Source organism: Podarcis muralis, chromosome 18 (assembly GCF_964188315.1).
Source record: "Podarcis muralis chromosome 18, rPodMur119.hap1.1, whole genome shotgun sequence".
In the NCBI taxonomy this organism is placed as follows: Eukaryota; Metazoa; Chordata; class Lepidosauria; order Squamata; family Lacertidae; genus Podarcis; species Podarcis muralis.
The window spans coordinates 7,461,954-7,479,405 of record NC_135672.1 but is presented as its reverse complement, the minus strand read 5'-3'; the positions used below and the strand labels follow the sequence as shown (position 1 = coordinate 7,479,405).

Here is a 17,452-nt window from a genome sequence, read left to right as displayed (position 1 = left end):
TTGAAAACTTTTATTCATTTCACTGCCAGCAGATAGAGGTATGTTTGGTGCAACATCTGGGGACTCTGTGAGTAAAACATTCCATTTTGTTGTTGTTGTTGCAAAGTTAAGTGTCTGTGATTTATTCTAGCCTAAGCCTTTTTCGTGAGGAATATTTGTTTAAAGATGGGCAAGGGCAGATGCAAACCTAACCAAGTTTTAATGTGCTGGGAGCAATCGCCATTATGCTTAACTCTGGAGAGTAGGAATATCTCCTCCAAACCTCTCTCTCCAACAGTGTGGCCTGGGGAGAACCTTTCAGCCCAGGCCTCCTCCATAGAAGCAGCACCTAAAAAGATTGTATTTTCCATGAACCATCTCTGATGCAGATGCTGCTGGTGGACCCAAGCTGGAGAAGGCGTCACGGATTAGCGTGGGCCAGGACGGGCCCGATCTGCAGCTGCGGTCTGCTCCAGGCCGCCCAGTTCAGCCTCTTCTCAGCCTGGGATTTCTCCTTCCCGCCTCCGGAGAAGAAAGGGTGAGGCCAGGAGACAGCCGAGGGCAGCAGGAGAGGAGGGAGCCCGGGCGGGCAAGGTGGAGTCATGCCAGGGAGGCCGGCGTGGGCATATGGAGGGCAGCAAAGGCAGTAGCGGCCCGGGGAACAGCAGCTGAGTCCATAGAAAGCATATGGGTGGTAGTAGCCGAAGTTCACCGCCATCCTGGGAGAAGGAAGAGGAGCAGGGACCAAAATTCACATTCGCAGGAAACAGGCCCGTGGTGGGACAGCTTTGCGTTTATATCTACAGTGGTCCCTTGGTTCTCAAACGCCTTGGTACTCAAACAACTTGGAACCCAAACACTGCAAACCCGGAACTGGGAGTTCCGGTTTGCGAACGTTTTTCGGAAGCCAAACGAGTTCTGTTTTGAGTGTTACGCGTCCGATTTGAGTGCGACGCTGAGGTCTGTCTGTTTTTGCTATTTATTTTGAGTTTTTGCAGCTATTGTTTTTTGTGACTGCGTGGAACCCAGTTCAGCTACTGATTGATCTGACTGTGTGACTGCAGTACATTGTTTATTGCTTTTATCCATTGATGGATCAATGGTCTCGTCAGACAGTAAACTTAATGTCAAGTTGCTGTTTTAGGGATTGTTTTTAGAAGCCTGGAATGGATTAATCCATTTTGCATTTGCATGACTTCCGATGGGAAAGCATGCCTTGGTTTTGGAACGGACTTCCGGAACGGATGAAGTTTGAGAACCAAGGTACCACTCTATTTATTTATACGCTATTTCATAGAAACATAGAATTGCCATCTGGTCCATGCAGGAATCTTCTGCCCAATACGAACACCCTGAGATTAAGAGTTTCACTCTCTGCCTCTTCTCCGCAGATTGATAACAAAAGAGATTGATTGTCCAAGGTGGCCTACATCATTCTCTTTTCTCCTCAATAAATTCCCCCAAACAACCCTGTGAGGTAGACTGGGCTGAGGGGCAGTGACTGGCTTCCAAGTTCACCCAGGGAATTTCATCGCCAAGTGGGGATTTGAACCCTGTTCCTGTTCCGACCCTCTAACCCGGGGGTCAGCAAAATTTTTCAGCTGGGGGCCAGTCCACTGTCCCTCAGACCTTGTGGGGGACCGGACTATATTTTGAAAAAAGAAGAAAAAAGAACGAATTCCCTTTGCCCCACAACTAACCCAGAGATGCATTTTAAATAAAAGGACACATTCTACTCGTGTAAAAACACGCTGATTCCCAGACCGGCCGTGGGCCGGATTTAGAAGGCGATTAGGTCACATCCAGCCCCCGGGCCTTAGTTTGCCTACCCATGCTCTAACCACTACGCCACACTGCTATTTATAATAGTGGTTCCCAGGATTCTTTGGGAGAAAGCATGTGTTTTAAGCGTTACTGTGGATTAATGGTTATCTCCCACTTGGACTACTGCCATGCGCTCTACGTGGGGCTACCTTTGAAGGTGACTCAGAAACGACAACTGATCCAGAATGCGGCAGCTAGACTGGTGACTGGGAGTGGCTGCCAAGACCACATAACACCAGTCCTAAAGGACCTACATTGGGTCCCAGTACGTTTCCGAGCACCATTCAAAGTGTTGGTGCTGACCTTTGAAGCCCTTAATGGCCTCAGTCCTGTACACCTGAAGGAGCGTCTCCACCCCATCGTCCAGCCCGAACTCTGAGGTCCAGCTCTGAGGGCTTTCTGGTGGTTCCCTTACTGAAAGAAGTGAAGTTACAGAGAACCAGGCAGAGGATCTTTTTGGTAGTGGCGCCCGCCCTGGGAATGCCCTCCCGTCAGATGTCAAGGAGACCAGTAACTATATAACCTTTAGAAGACACCTGAAGGCAGCCCTGTATAGAGAAACCTTTAAATGTTTAATGCATGGGTAGACAAACTAAGGCCAGGGGGCCGGATCCGGCCCAATCGCCTTCTAAATCCGGCCCACAGGCGGATCGGGAATCAGCATGTTTTTACATGAGTAGAATGTGTCCTTTTATTTAAAATGCATCTCTGGGTTAGTTGTGGGGCATAGGAATTTGTTAATCCCCCCCCTTCAAAATATAGTCCGGCCCCCCACAAGTTCTGAGGGACAGTGGACCGGCCCCCTGCTGGAAAAGTTTGCTGGCCCCTGCTTTAATGTTTTATTCTGTTTTTGTATATGTTGGAAGCCACCCAAGATGGACTGGGGCAACCCCGTCAGATGAATGGGGTACAAATAAGATTGTTATAAAATTATAATTAAAGAAGAACCCCACGGGGCATATCCACAGCCCACATTTAAAGCACAGGACCTCCGCCCAAAGAATAATAGGAACCGTAGTTTCCCCTTCGCAGAGGTACAGTTCTCAGCATCCTTAACAAACGACAGATCCCAGGGATCTTTGCAGAAAGCTGCCTGTCATTCTGGACTCACAGCTGTCCGTGAAGGCGCAGGTCAGTTCTGTGTCCAGGGCAGCTGTTTACCAGCTCCATCTGGTACGCAGGATAAGACCCTACCTGCCCGCAGACTGTCTCGCCAGAGTGGTGCATGCTCTGGTTATCTCCCACTTGGACTACTGCAATGCACTCTCCGTGGGGCTACCTTTGAAGGTGACCCGGAAACTACAACTAATCCAGAATGCGGCAGCTAGACTGGGGACTGGGAGCGGCCGCCGAGACCACATAACACTGGTCTCGAAAGACCTACATTGGCTCCCAGTACATTTCCAAGCACAAGTCAAAGTGTTGGTGCTGACCTTGAAAGCCCTAAATGGTCTCGGCCCAGTATACCTGAAGGAGCACTCCACCTCCATCGTTCTGCCTGGACACTGAGGTCCAGCTCCGAGAGCCTTCTGGCGGTTCCCTTGCTGTGAGAAGCCAAGTTACAGGGAACCAGGCAGAGGGCCTTCTCGGTGGTGGTGCCTGCCCTGTGGAACGCCCTCCCACCAGATGTCAAAGAGAAAAATAACTACCAAACTTTTAGAAGACATCTGGAGGCAGCCCTGTTTAGGGAAGCTTTTAATGTTTAATAGGTTATTGTATTTTAGTGTTTTGTTGGTGGGCGCCCAGAGTGGCTGGGGAAACCCAGCCAGATGGGCGGGGTATAAATAATAAATTATTATTATTATTATTATTTAAATGTCCTGTAAAGGCCGGGCAGTGGGCAGACACGACTCGGCCTCCGCTGGGCCACAAGCCCGTGTGATGACAGACCTTGACGCCGGGACTGAATGGCCCTCGCCTTTTCTTACCCAACCCCAAAGGGAGAAAGCAGAGCAGGATAGCAGGTCTTTCTTTTGTTTCTGAGGAGGTCAAGCTGAGGTCAGCCGGAGGGCTAAAGGTCTTATCCTTCCCATGGGCATTGGAGGGTTAATAGAGCCCATTAAATGATAGGATGAGTAGGGCTCATTCTGCATATGGTGCACGGAGAACCGGGGGAGGGATAAATGGGGGATTTGTTTGGCGCAATAGCATAGCTGTCAACTCACAGATTTGAAAATAAGGGACCAGCGGCCTCTAAAATAAGGGATCAGCAGCCAAAATAAGGGATTTTCCAAGCATAGGTATGTTCGACTTCTGAGCCCCTCCAAGTCAAAGGCAGAAAGCCCAGCCAGCAGCCAAACAAAGCCTCAAGCGGTGGTTCCCACAGCGCAGCAACCCGGCAAAGGGGATGCAGCAAGGAAAACCACCGTCACCTCTCCGCTGGGAAGCGCTGAGCAAAGGCGAGTCCCCAGGCAACGCGGCCGATTTGATCGGCACAAGGCATGCAAGCTCCACCCCCCAGTCGTTCTTAGACTCCTTATTGGGTGAGCAACGCAGCCAAGCAACACAGTTGGAGCCTCCCTCCTCCCTGGCCGGCAGGGAGGGAGGGAGAGGAGCTGCTTCCTTTGAAACCCGGGAAATTTAAGGGACATCATCAATAAAGGACAGCAGCGGGACATGGCGCTGGGGACTTTCCCGCCAAATAAGGGACAGTTGACAGCTATGCGCAAGAGCAGCATCAAAGCCGCGGGGATGCCTCTCACCTGCGGATCCTTCGCCGCGCTCTCCGCCGGTGGTAATCCCCCTTGGAGAAGTCCTCCAGGTTGGCCGGGTGGATGGCCCAGTAATGGCCTTTGCCATTGTCACTGCGGCCCGCTTTGATGAAGCACTCGTTCAACGACAGGTTGTGCCTCACACTGTTGCGCCAACTCTTCTCCTGCACGTAAAAAAAAAAGGGAAAAGGGGGGGTTGGGGGATCATTCAGTTTGCCACTGAAGGGTTAACCCTGCCGCCGGTAAAAACGGGGGTTGCCGGGGGGGCAGAGGTTTTGCTTAGGAACCAGGCAGAATGGCAGGAGGGAGTTCTGAGGGAGTTTCGCCTCTGTATGTTTGGCTGGACGTCTCCATGCTATGAACAAGGCTTGGAATAGGGACCCCTGACCGTTAGGTCCAGTCGTGGCCGACTCTGGGGTTGCGACACTCATCTCGCTTTATTGGCCGAGGGAGCCGGCATACAGCTTCCAGGTCATGTGGCCAGCAGGACTAAGCCGCTTCTGGCGAACCAGAGCAGCGCATGGAAACACCGTTTACCTTCCCACCGGAGCGGTACCTATTTACAGTCATACCTCGGGTTGAATACGCTTCGAGTTGAGCACGTTTGAGTTGCGCTCCGCCGCAACCCGGAAGTAATGGAGCACAGAGCGGTTTCGCCTCTTAGAATCATAGAATAGAATCATAGAGTTGGAATAGACCACAAGGGCCATCGAGTCCAACCCCCTGCCAAGCAGGAAACACCATCAGAGCACTCCTGACATATGGTTGTCAAGCCTCTGCTTAAAGACCTCCAAAGAAGGAGACTCCACCACACTCCTTGGCAGCAAATTCCACCTTCGAACAGCTCTTACTGTCAGGAAGTTCTTCCTAATGTTTAGGTGGAATCTTCTTTCTTGTAGTTTGGATCCATTGCTCCGTGTCCGCTTCTCTGGAGCAGCAGAAAACAACCTTTCTCCCTCCTCTATGTGACATCCTTTTCTATATTTGAACATGGCTATCATATCACCCCTTAACCTCCTCTTCTCCAGGCTAAACATGCCCAGCTCCCTTAGCCGTTCCTCATAAGGCATCGTTTCCAGGCCTTTGACCATTTCCCTAGATCAAGGGAAGTAATAGTGCCACTCTATTCTGCTCTGGTCAGACCTCACCTGGAGTACTGTGTCCAGTTCTGGGCACCACAGTTCAAGAAGGACACTGACAAACTGGAACGTGTCCAGAGGAGGGCAACCAAAATGGTCTGACCAAACTGTGGGAGGCAGTGGAAGACAGGAGTGCCTGGCGTGCTCTGGTCCAGGGGGTCACGAAGAGGCAGACACGACTAAACGACTAAACAGCAACAACAGAACTTGCCGCGGTCTGGCGAGACTTAATAGAGGCAGACATATCTGTCAGTTTGGGTTTCTCTCAGCTTCTAATTCCCTCCTACTTTTGAATTCTGCCGCAATTTCCCAGAATAAAGTCCTCAGGAAAATCCGTTAACATTTCAGTGCAAATTTCTCCAAACGAACAACATTCTTGGAGGCTGTTTAGACTGCTGTACAAACATTTGCCAGCAGCTCCCCCTAATATAATGCATCTTGGAGTGTTATTTTCATGAATTTACGCACCCATTCCTCTAAGGCATGTCTCTTTGCACCACGGATCTGGAGAAGCACGGATTTCGAAGGATAACTCTGTTTCGGCTCAAAAAGGTGGGAGTTTTGTAGTTGTTTGTTAAATTGCAGACGGAATCAACTTTCTCCCCGCAAGCCTAGCAAAGGGATGCTCTCTAGACTTAATGTTTGCAAGTCAGAAGCTCAAAAAACGGAGTAGATAGAAAAGTAAATTTGTACCCTCTGCAGGAGAGCTGTTTGAGAGTTCCCGCTGTTTGGCAGGAATCTCCTATAATGTTTTGAGCTTCTGTCCCGAGCCCTAGGGATTTCTGCTGAGATCTCCCCGGACAGAGAAGAGAACTGGGTGTTAAAAAGGCCAAGAAACTGTGTCACTGGCGTCCGACGTCCCAGTCTCGTGAAAAGGACGGCCACTTGCGTATCGCCAAAAGGGAGGGGGAAAGAGGGTGCTGATTTGCATATATTTTGCATGCTATATGCATGGCGCACATTTGGAAATAAGAACTCGAAATGGAAAAGGGTGAATTGGGTGGAATCCAGTGCTATTTGGTCCGTTGAAATCAATGAACATGACTAATCTAGATCCATTAATTTCAGCAGGACTAGTGTGGCATACAGTGCCGGATTTAAGTGTAAGCTAAACAAGCTATAGTTTAGGGCCCCACTCTCTTGGGGGGTCCCCAAAAATATACTTCTTCTTAATTATATTTCACTATTAATATACTTCTTCTTAATTGTATTTCAGTTCAACAATTACTTTGATAAAATACATATTTTGTTAGATGCAAATGGCTCGAGATACCTATGAGGTCCATAAATTACCATATAGCATATATTCAACACACAAAAAACAGTGACAATTTGTTGTTGACAAAGGACAGCTGGACATATAAAGGGCCCCATTACCTTCAGTAGCTGAGGGTCTCATCAAACTGAAATCCGGCCCCGGTTGGCTACAACCCATTAAACCTCGTCATAATTCAGGGGATGGTAACTAGATCATTTGTATGCTTCCTCCGCCTTCTGTGGGGCTAACTGTCAATGGACCACTTCATGAACCTTAGAAGTTTTTTATCTCTTAACTGGACTGGAATGGGACAGCCTTTCCTCTTCAGACAGAGGACTGTTCTCGGAGACCTGCCAACTAGCAGGACTGTATAAGGCAAGGGCCGCAATTCGGTGGTAGAACTACTTTGCATGCAGAAGGTCCCACCTTCAATCTTCAGCAGGTACGGTTCCGGCCCGAAAACCTGGAGAGATGCAGCCAAGCACCATGGACAATAGGGTCCTATTACTGACTCTCGGCCACTGTACCCTGGAAGAAACCAGCCATGTCCTCGCCCACCAAGTTGGCTTGCTCAATGGACGAGGGCCCTAGGTTGGGCGAGTCTAGAAGGTAGTTCAAGGCCCCAAGGTGAGGACCCATGTTCTCCAGGGTACCTGTTGGTGGCACTCACCTTGTTTTTGAAGTATGGGTATTTATCCATAATCCACTGGTAGATATCGGACAGCAAAAGCTTCTTCTCCGGTGAGGAGAGGATGGCCGTCGAAATGAGGGCGATGTAAGACTGGTTGGGTTTGTCCAGGAGATCTGGAGGTGCGTGAGGTCCAGGTTGCTCTGTCTCTGCGACGCCTCTCCCTTCTGCCCTCGCTTGTTCGCCCCTTGGTTCTGGGTCCCTGCGAGGTGGCTTCCTGTTCTCGAAAAGGAGGTAGTCAATGGTGAAGGAGACGCTAGGCTTCCTCTGTACCTCTGCCTCTGCTCTTTCCATGGCGGACGCAACTTGGGGTGCCCTTGATCTCAGCTCATCTTCGCCGGTCCTGGAAGTCCAGCCAAGGTCCAGGAGCTGCGTTGGGGCAGCGGCGGAAACAGAAGTGTCTCCCGAGGGCTGGGCTTGTAATTAGTGCAGATTACAGGGTTTGCTAATTGTGTTTTCACAAACGGGCTGCCTCCGCAAAGCAGCCTGTTTATCTGGCAAAGACTTAGCTTTAGCAGGATTTGGCCTCTAAGCCTAATAAATACATTGATTAATCCGCTCGGGATACAGGAATTCTGAGCTGGGTTTACCAACAGGTTGGCGGCAGCTGGAGGAGACGGGGGGGGGGGGCGGTCAGGGAGGGGGGGTCACAGGAGGGTCTAGGAAAACAAAAGAGGAACCGTTTTTATTTCATTTCATTAGGATTTTTGTTTTCGCTTTAATCCTGCCCTTGTGCATCCGGCCCAGTATACCTGAAGGAGCATCTCTACCCACATCGTTCTGCCTGGACGCTGAGGTCCAGCGCCAGGGCCTTCTGGGTGTTCCCTCATTGCGAGAAGCTAAGCTACAGGGAACCAGGCAGAGGGCCTTCTCGGTAGTGGCCCTGTGGAACGCCGTCCCATCAGATGTCAAGGAAATAAGCAGCTATCCTATTTTTAAAAGACATCTGAAGGCAGCCCTGTTCAGGGAAGTTTTTAATGTGTGACATTTTGGTGTATTTTTGGTCTTTGTTGGAAGCTGCCCAGAGTGGCCAGGGAAACCCAGCCAGATGGGCGGTGTACAAATCATAAATTATTAGTATAGCTAAGGAGTAATTCCTAAAATATATCGGAGCAAATTCCAAATTCAGGAAAATAAGAGGCTGCCGCAGAAATTGAAGCTGCACAGAACAGGAATGCAGAAAGCTGTCCTACATCACATTCCTCTAGCTCAGCTACGCCTTGTCTCCAGCTGTTTCTGAACTACAGTTCCCATCATCCCTGACCACTGGTCCTGCTCGCTAGGGATGATGGGAGTTGTAGTCCCAAAACAGCTGGAGGGCTGAGTTTGGGAGCGCCTGGTCCAAAGGCTATTCCTCAGGAAATAAGGATTTGTTTTAAGTTTTTCATGTGTGCTAAAACTCAGTTAACAAACACGGATACATATGCTATAATGTTATTTTTTTTTTAGTTAAATAAAGTGTTTAAATTGTTATTAAGGAAAAAACTTTCTCCTTCCAATAAAGTACAGCAGAAAAATTGCCCAAATATTAACAGTCAAGTTTGGGGAACCCTGCCCTAGGGTCTCAGGCTGGGGGATTTCCCCAGGCCCAGGGGCGTTCCGAGGTGGGGGCGAGGGGGCGGTCCGACCTAGGTGCCATTCCAAAGGGGGGGGGGTGACAAAATGCCGACCCCGATCAGCGGCGCACCCCCTGGGACACGTGCCACACCTCCTGCGATGAGTGCCACGCCCCTGGGACACGTGCCACACCTCCTGTGATGAGTGCCATGCCCCTCGGACACGCGCCACACCTCCTGCGATGAGTGCCACGCCCCTGGGACACGCGCCACACCTCCTGCGATGAGTGCCACGCCCCTGGGACACGCGCCACACCTCCTGCGATGAGTGCCACGCCCCTGGGACACGCACCACACCTCCTGCGATGAGTGCCACGCCCCTGGGACACGCGCCACACCTCCTGCGATGAGTGCCACGCCCCTGGGACACGCACCACACCTCCTGCGATGAGTGCCACACCCCTGGGACACGCACCACACCTCCTGTGATGAGTGCCACGCCCCTGGGACACGCGCCACACCTCCTGTGATGAGTGCCACGCCCCTGGGACACACGCCACACCTCCTGCGATGAGTGCCACGCCCCTGGGACACGCGCCACACCTCCTGCGGTGAGTGCCACGCCCCTGGGACACGCGTCACACCTCCTGCGATGAGTGCCACGCCCCTGGGACGAGTGCCACGCCCTTGGGATGCACGCCACGCCACCTGCAATGAGCGCTATGCCCCCTGGGACAAACGCCGGTCCAGGTTGCTTCGCCTCTGCCCAGGCCTACCTGGAGATGCTGGGAATTTAACTGGGGGGTCTCCTGTATGTAGAACAGATGTTCCGCCACAGCTTTTTGCTCCCTCTCCGAACAAAAAGGTAAGTTCCCAGTCCTCTTAGACCTGAATAAAGGTCTCGGTTAGAAAAAAAAGAACTTGGGAAGCTGCCTTATACCGAAACTGACCCCTGTGCCCTTGTGGTCATGTCCTCCTTGTGGGTTTTCCATAAGGGGCATTTGTTTGGTCACGGTAAGAACAGGTTGCTGGACAAGATGGACCACTGGCTTGATCCAGGAGGCTCTTGTGTTCTTTCTTTATTTTAACATATGTAACCCCGTCTTTTGGCCTCAAAGTCTCCCAGAGCTGCTTGTGGCGACGTCAATAAAAACTGCTAAAACCCCCACAAAGCTGAGTGATTGGGTAAGACTATGGAAAGAAGGCTTAAAATTTACGGCATGCAATACCCTCAAAGAAAATGTGATGGAAATGATATTTAGATAGTATATTACACCCGTCAAATTAGCGAAAAGGTATAAAGTTAATAATAAATGTTGGAAATGTAAAGAAAAAGAGGGAACATTTTATCACATGTGGTGGGAATGTAAGAAGGTGAAAAGCTTCTGGGAGATGATATATAATGAGATGAAAAAAATATTGAAATATACATTCATAAAGAAACCAGAAGATTTTTAACTGGAAATTGTTGGGAGTGATATAAACAGAAAGGAATGTAAGCTTTTTGTATATGCAACAACAGTAGCAAGAATATTATTGGCCCAAAAATGGAAGCAAGAAGAATTACCGACGATCCAAGAATGGAGGATGAAGTTAATGGACTATGCAGAATTAGATAAATTAACAGGAAGGATTCGAAACCGGTGGGACCAGAAATTCACGGAAGACTGGAGTAAATTTACGGACTATTTGAAAAGTATTTGTGAAGACCAGACGACGTTTGTAGGTCTGCAAGACGCTTTGTGAGGAGTATTATTGGAATTATTGCAAAAATGTATAAGGAGAAGGATGATTTGTTAAAAGATTTAAAGTTAAGAAATGCATAAGAAGTGGTTAAAACGGTGGATCATCAGAGGTGCTGATGGAAGTCTAAAAAGATTGTATAAGTTTTAAGTTTTGTGGTACGTTTTATAATTTATATGTTAAAATCAATAAAAATTATATATATAAAAAAAGGAAGTCTGTTCCAAAACCAAAGCATTCCAAAACCAAAGCAAGCTTTTCCATATAAAGTAATGCAAAATGGATTAATCTGTTCTGGACTTTTAAAAACAACCCCTAAAACAGCAATTTAACATGAATTTTACCACCTAACAAGACCATTGGTCCATAAAATGAAAGCAATAAACAATGTACTGCAGTCACACAATCAATCCATCAGTAGCTGAACTGGGTTCCACACAGTCACAAAAACAAAATGAAAAAGAGCCGCAAAAACAGAAAAGCAAAATAAATAGCAAAAACAGACAAACCTCAGCGTAACACTCGAAACGGAGCATGTTCAGCTTCTGAAAAAAAAATTGGCAAACCAGAACACTTACTTGTGGGTTTGCAGTGTTTGTCAGTCTCAGTCTCAGTCAGTTTTATTGCACATAGCCAAAGGCTGCCGCAATGTACACAGAATTATTTGACAATTAAAAGAAAATATACTGAATTGGTAAAAAAAGACTTAAAACATTTATATTATTAAAACATTACATACTCTAAACAAAGCTATAAAAGTACCCCAATGTACAAATAAAAAACTTGGGTTCCAAGTTGTTTGAGTATCAAGGCATTTGAGAACCAAGGTACCACTGTATAGACTCTTTTAAGCTTAAATCACAATTGTTGGGGGAAGTAAATCAAACAATGTGTGAGTGTGTTTTGGTGTTTTCTAAACCTACGTAAGTACCGTATTTTTCGTCCTATAGGACGCACTTTCCCCCCTCCAAAAATGAAGGGGAAATCTGTGTGCGTCCTATGGGGCGAATACAGGCTTTCGCTGAGTTCCCGCAGAGCTCCCTAGGCTGCGGATAGCAGCCTGCTGCCCGGCGCGCGGGGCGCCCTGAAGCAGAGCGCCCCTCGCGCCTGGCAGGCATCGGCCAGCCCCACAAGCTCGGGGGACAGTGGGGAGGCGCAGCACCGCCATCCCGCTGTTCCTCGACCTGGTTTTGGGGGGGAAATAAAGGGGAAATTTTTTCCCTCTATTTCCCCCCCCCCCAAAAAAAACTAGGTGCGTCCTATGGGACAGAAAATATGGTATATTTTATAATTCAGCACATTGGCTGATAATCGTTTGGATGGACTAGTTCGTTTGTAAAGGGATGAACGTGACCGACACTTAGTTCTTTATTGGAAACTTTGAATGTGCAGCTAGGGTTGCCATACGTCTGGGAAAATCCGGACATATCGGAAGTGGCAATTTTGGCGATTTATATGAATAAGAAGCTCTAAAAGCTCAACAACTTCCAGTGAGCTCAAGGCAGCGTCCTTCAAGTCAAAATCTGCAGGAAGTTCCTGAAATATTTGCACCCATCAATTACTGCTGATTTATTCAGCGTGGCAGCAGAAGAAAAGCTATGCTAGATTGTTATGAGGGGCAGGCAAACTGTCTATGCAGTGTGGCGTATATTTTTAAAAATACAGAAATACAACGCCCACCGCTGTAGCAAATATCTGAAATCTATAGAAAACTGAAATGCTGTCTTTATAGTAAACACGTGGGGTTATCTGTTATTTCTTTCCTGTTATTTCTTTCCAGCTATGATATATAATTTTTGCCTCTTTTGCCACTTCTTTCTATTTTCCAGAATTCTGAAAACTGTGGCATTACTAGACCCCTTGACCTTGGTAATGTAAGGCAGGGGGGAAATGTGGCAAATAAATAGACAAAACATTGATTTATTGTACAGTTTTCCTGCTTTGCCCCCCTTCCCATAGCGTATGATGTGTATATAAAATATATAATGCTGTAAGTTGCTTGGATACCTTTGGGTCACAAGCGACGGGCAAATTTAATATATGATTATGGTGATGATAATGATCAGTCCACGTGGGATTTTGGACAGAGCGGAACGAAGATGAATGACAGAATTGTAGAGTTGGAAGAGACCCCGTGCGGTCATCTAGCCCAACCCCCTGCAATGCAGGAATCTGGAACCCACGACCCTGAGATTAAGACTCTCATGTTTTACCGATTCATCTTATCCCCCTTCCCAAAGTGGGGTGTGTGGCGTTGCTTTATCCATTAGATTCACATCCTGCCTTTCCTCTCAAATTATTTTTAAATTGTGGCTACATGGTGGGCCTCTTAAATACACTCTGCGCATGCCCAGAGGGCCTCCCTGACCATATTGCTGTGCGTCCACTAAAACCGAGCCTAGCCAGTACAAAACCCTCTCCTAAGGTTAGTAGTTGTTTAGTCGTTTAGTTGTGTCCGACTCTTCGTGACCCCCTGGACCAGAGCACGCCAGGCCCTCCTGTCTTCCACTGCCTCCCATGGTTTGGTCAGACTCATGCTGGTAGCTTCGAGAACACCATCCAACCATCTCGTCCTCTGTCGTCCCCTTCTCCTTGTGCCCTCCATCTTTCCCAACATCAGGGTCTTTTCCAGGGAGTCTTCTCTTCTCCTGAGGTGGCCAAAGTCTTGGAGCCTCAGCTTCAGGATCTGTCCTTCCAGTGAGCACTCAGGGCTGATTTCCTTCAGAATGGAGAGATTTGATCTTCTTGCAGTCCATGGGACTCTCCAGAGTCTCCCCCAGCACCAGAATTCCAAAGCATGAATTCTTCGGCGATCAGCCTTCTTTATGGTCCAGCTCTCACTTCCATACATCACTACTGGGAAAACCTTAGGTTTTACTATACGGATCTTTGTTGGCAAGGTGAAGTCTCTGCTTTTTAAGACGCTGTCTAGGTTTGTCATTGCTTTTCTCCCAAGAAGCAGGCGTCTTTTAATTTCGTGGCTGCTGTCACCATCTGCAGTGATCATGGAGCCCAAGAAAGTAAAATCTCTCACTGCCTCCATTTCTTCCCCTTCTATTTCCCAGGAGGTGATGGGACCAGTGGCCATGATCTTCGTTTTTTTGATGCTGAGCTTCAGACCATGTTCTGCACTCTTCTCCTTCACCCTCATTAGAAGGTTCTTTAATTCCTCCTCCTTTTCTGCCATCCAAGTTGTGTCATCTGCATATCTGAGGTTGTTGATATTTCTTCCGGCAATCTTAATTCCGGCTAGGGATTCATCCAGCCCAGCCTTTCGCATGTATGTATAAAATACATATTGCTGTAAGTTGCTTGGATCCCTTTGGGTCACAAGTGACTGGTAAATTTAATAAATGATTATGGTGATGATAATGATCGAAGGATTATGCATTTTTCATGTATGCAACAACAGCAGCAAGAATACTCATAGCTAAACACTGGGAAACTCAAGACTTGCCCACGCTGGAAGAATGGCAGATGCAACTGATAGACTATATGGAATTAGCAGAAATGACTGGCAGAATCCGTGACCTGGGAGAAGAAGGGGTGGAAGAGGATTGGAAGAAATTTAAGGACTATTTACAAAAACATTGTAAACTGTATGAATGTTAAGATGATGTAAGAGTAAGAGTTAAGGTGGCATCAGTAAATTAGTTGACAAGTGTTTGAGAATAGATGAGATTTGAGAAAAAGTAAATCTACTGGTTAATATTATGTATATCTAAGTATCTAAGACTTTGGAAAATAAATTTAAAATTGGAAGACATAATATTCCATAATATGGAAGACAAATATAACTAAGAAATTGAAACAAGGTGATAATTTGCTGTCTAGAATTTTATAAATTTGGAAAGCAGGAACGAAAGACGTGAGGAAGTCCAAAAGCGAGGAAAGTAAGAAATTGACGATGATGTTATAACTTTTTCTTCTTTTCTGTATGTTTTTCTTTGTCCTTTTTTTTGTGTCTGTTTATTGTATTGTTGGGGATGGGGTTATATGTGTTGGAAGATAAATGTCTAGAAAATTTTGAATAATAATAATTAAAAAAAAGATAATGATCAGTCCACATGGGATTTTGGACAGAGCGGAACGAAGATGAATGGCAGAATCGTAGAGTTGGAAGAGACCCCGTGCGGTCATCTAGCCCAACCCCCTGCAATGCAGGAATCTGGAACCCACGACCCTGAGATTAAGACTCTCATGTTCTACCGATTCAGCTTATCCCCCCCCCCCAAAAAAAGTGGGGTGTGTGGCGTTGCTTTATCCATTAGATTCACATCCTGCCTTTCCTCTCAAATCATTTTTAAATTGTGGCTACTTGGTGGGCCTCTTAAATGCACTCTGCACATGCCCAGAGGGCCTCCCTGACCATATTGCTGTTCGTCCACTAAAACCGAGCCTAGCCACTACAAAACCCTCTCCTAAGGTTAAGTCGAACCTAAATATGACCACAGATTAAATCCTGCCCGCAAATTATTTTCCCTTTTTGGGGGGTGAGTGTCTCTTTAAGAGCCGGCTGGGCGTGGCCACACGTCGTCATCGCTCTTTCTCGGGAAGAGGAAGCGGGCAAGGCGGGTTGGCTGTGCGCATGCGCCGCCTCTCCCCTCTTCTGGCGGAGGAGAAGCGAGAGGCCGGCCCGAAAAAAGCTTCGCCGGGTCGCTTGGCGCGCATGCGCACGCGCCGCGCTCCCCGTCTCCGGCGTCGCACGTCAGGAGAGGCTTTTCGTACGGAGCGTCGACGCTGATTGGAGAAAAGAGGGCGGGGGCGGGGAAAGAAACCGCAAGACGCGCGCTCCGGATTGGCCGAGCCGGGGCGCTTAGCCGTTGACGTCGTCCCCCCGTCACGTGACGCGGGCGGCTCTTCTCTTTCTTCTTCCCTCCCCCCGCCCCTCCCTCCACCTGTTCCCGGCGCGTTGGATGCTGGAAGTCAAGATGGCGGCGGAGCTGGTGGAGGCGAAAGTGAGTGAGTGAAAGAGGAGAGGGAGGGAGGGGAGGGAGGGAGAGGAGAAGCGGGGGTCCGAAGGGGGCGCCCCGTCCCCCCCCTCACTGAGGTATGTTTTTTTTGGGGGGGGACCCTATGAATCTGTGCCACAGGGAGGGGGCACCTGAGGAGGGAGGGGCGTGGCTAAAGGGGAGGGGCGGCCAGAAGCCCCGCCCCCTCGTCCCGAGGGAGGGGGCGGCCTCCCCACCCCCCTCCAGGGACTACCCCCCCTTACCAATCCCCCCCACTCTCACATCCCCCCCTCTCCCTACCTGCTGCTGTTTTACACCCCCACCTTCAAGACCCCCCCATGCCAGGAAAGACCCTCCCCATTTCCTCTCACCCCCCCCAGGAGGGTTTGTTTGCCTGTCTGTTTGTTTACATGCCTTTTATCTCGCCCTCATGCCAGCCCTCCCTTTGGGGCACCTTTTGACAGCCAGGAGGAGTTGCCACCAACCCTGCAAGGTGGATTTTTTTTGGGGGGGGGGGACTGTTTGTTTGGAGCTGGTTTAATCCTGATTGGTGTGTTGGAAGCGAAAACAAAACAAAAACACAACAGCAGCAAAGGGCGATCTTACGCAGGTCTTACTCAGAAAGTAAGCACCCCTTGGGTTCAGGAGGGTGGTGTTAAAGGTAAGGTAAAGGGACCCCTGACCATTAGGTCCAGTCGTGGACGACTCTGGGGTTGCGGCGCTCATCTCGCTTTATTGGCCGAGGGAGCCGGCATACAGCTTCTGGGTCATGTGGCCAGCAGGACTAAGCCGCTTCCGGCGAACCAGAGCAGCGCACGGAAACGCCGTTTATCTTCCCGCCAGAGCGGTACCTATTTATCTACTTGCAGTTTGACATGCTTTTGAACTGCTAGGTTGGCAGGAGCTGGGACCGAGCAACGGGAGCTCACCCCGTCGCGGGGATTCAAACCGCCGACCTTCTGATTGGCAGGTCCTAGGCTCTGTGGTTTAACCCACAGCACCACCCATGTCCCATTGGGGGTGGTGTTACTCGCTGGTTAAGTCGCCTGGAATAGCAGCTTGGCAATTGCATACAGTGGTACCTCGGGTTAAGTACTTAATTCGTTCCGGAGGTCCGTTCTTAACCTGAAACTGTTCTTAACCTGAAGCACCACTTTAGCTAACGGGGCCTCCTGCTGCTGCCGCGCCGCCGGAGCACGTTTTCTGTTCTCATCCTGAAGCAAAGTTCTTAACCCGAGGTACTATTTCTGGGTTAGCGGAGTCTGTAACCTGAAGGGTATGTAACCTGAGGTACCACTGTACATGCCTAATTGGAAATCGCTGGACTTCTAGGTAAGGGTTGCAGCCTTCGCCTCCTGCGCAGCCAAAACGGGCACCCACGGAGCGTGGCAGTACTTTTTAGAAAGTGAAACAGGTTTATTCTGCTTGAAGCACGTTTGTGAACTGGATTTGTCAGGTGTTGGCTCTCTCCTGACAGATATTTATTGTGCATACATGTGTGTGTGTGTTTATTTGTTAATTTGAAACCTTAGCTGTTTTAATGGAGGAGGGTGGATCTGAAACATTTAACAGATCAACGCATCTCTTAGCCGTTCCCTTGTT

The 17,452-nt window shown here is 48.7% G+C and overlaps 2 protein-coding genes across 3 annotated transcripts in view; one reads left to right on the top strand and one right to left on the bottom strand.

Moving 5' to 3' along the window:
• Positions 1–241: 241 nt before the first annotated feature.
• On the bottom strand, positions 242–7,996 carry LOC114588626 (uncharacterized). Its single transcript, XM_028714033.2, has 3 exons — positions 7,582–7,996; positions 4,506–4,678; positions 242–698 (listed from the first exon to the last, which is right to left on the bottom strand). Exons 1-3 carry the CDS (start codon positions 7,891–7,893, stop codon positions 401–403), a joined length of 783 nt encoding a protein of 260 aa, XP_028569866.2. The 5' UTR covers positions 7,894–7,996; the 3' UTR covers positions 242–400.
• Positions 7,997–15,757: 7,761 nt separating this feature from the next.
• PIAS4 (protein inhibitor of activated STAT 4) overlaps positions 15,758–17,452 on the top strand; it is a 36,954-nt gene continuing 35,259 nt past the window's right edge. Inside the window, exon 1 of one of the 2 annotated variants that reach the window (XM_028713419.2) lies at positions 15,758–15,856. In XM_028713419.2, the coding sequence (XP_028569252.2) occupies positions 15,815–15,856 (42 nt within the window). In that variant the 5' untranslated portion in view covers positions 15,758–15,814. Of the gene's footprint in view, positions 15,861–17,452 lie in introns of both variants that reach the window. The other variant, XM_028713420.2, reaches the window with a different exon arrangement.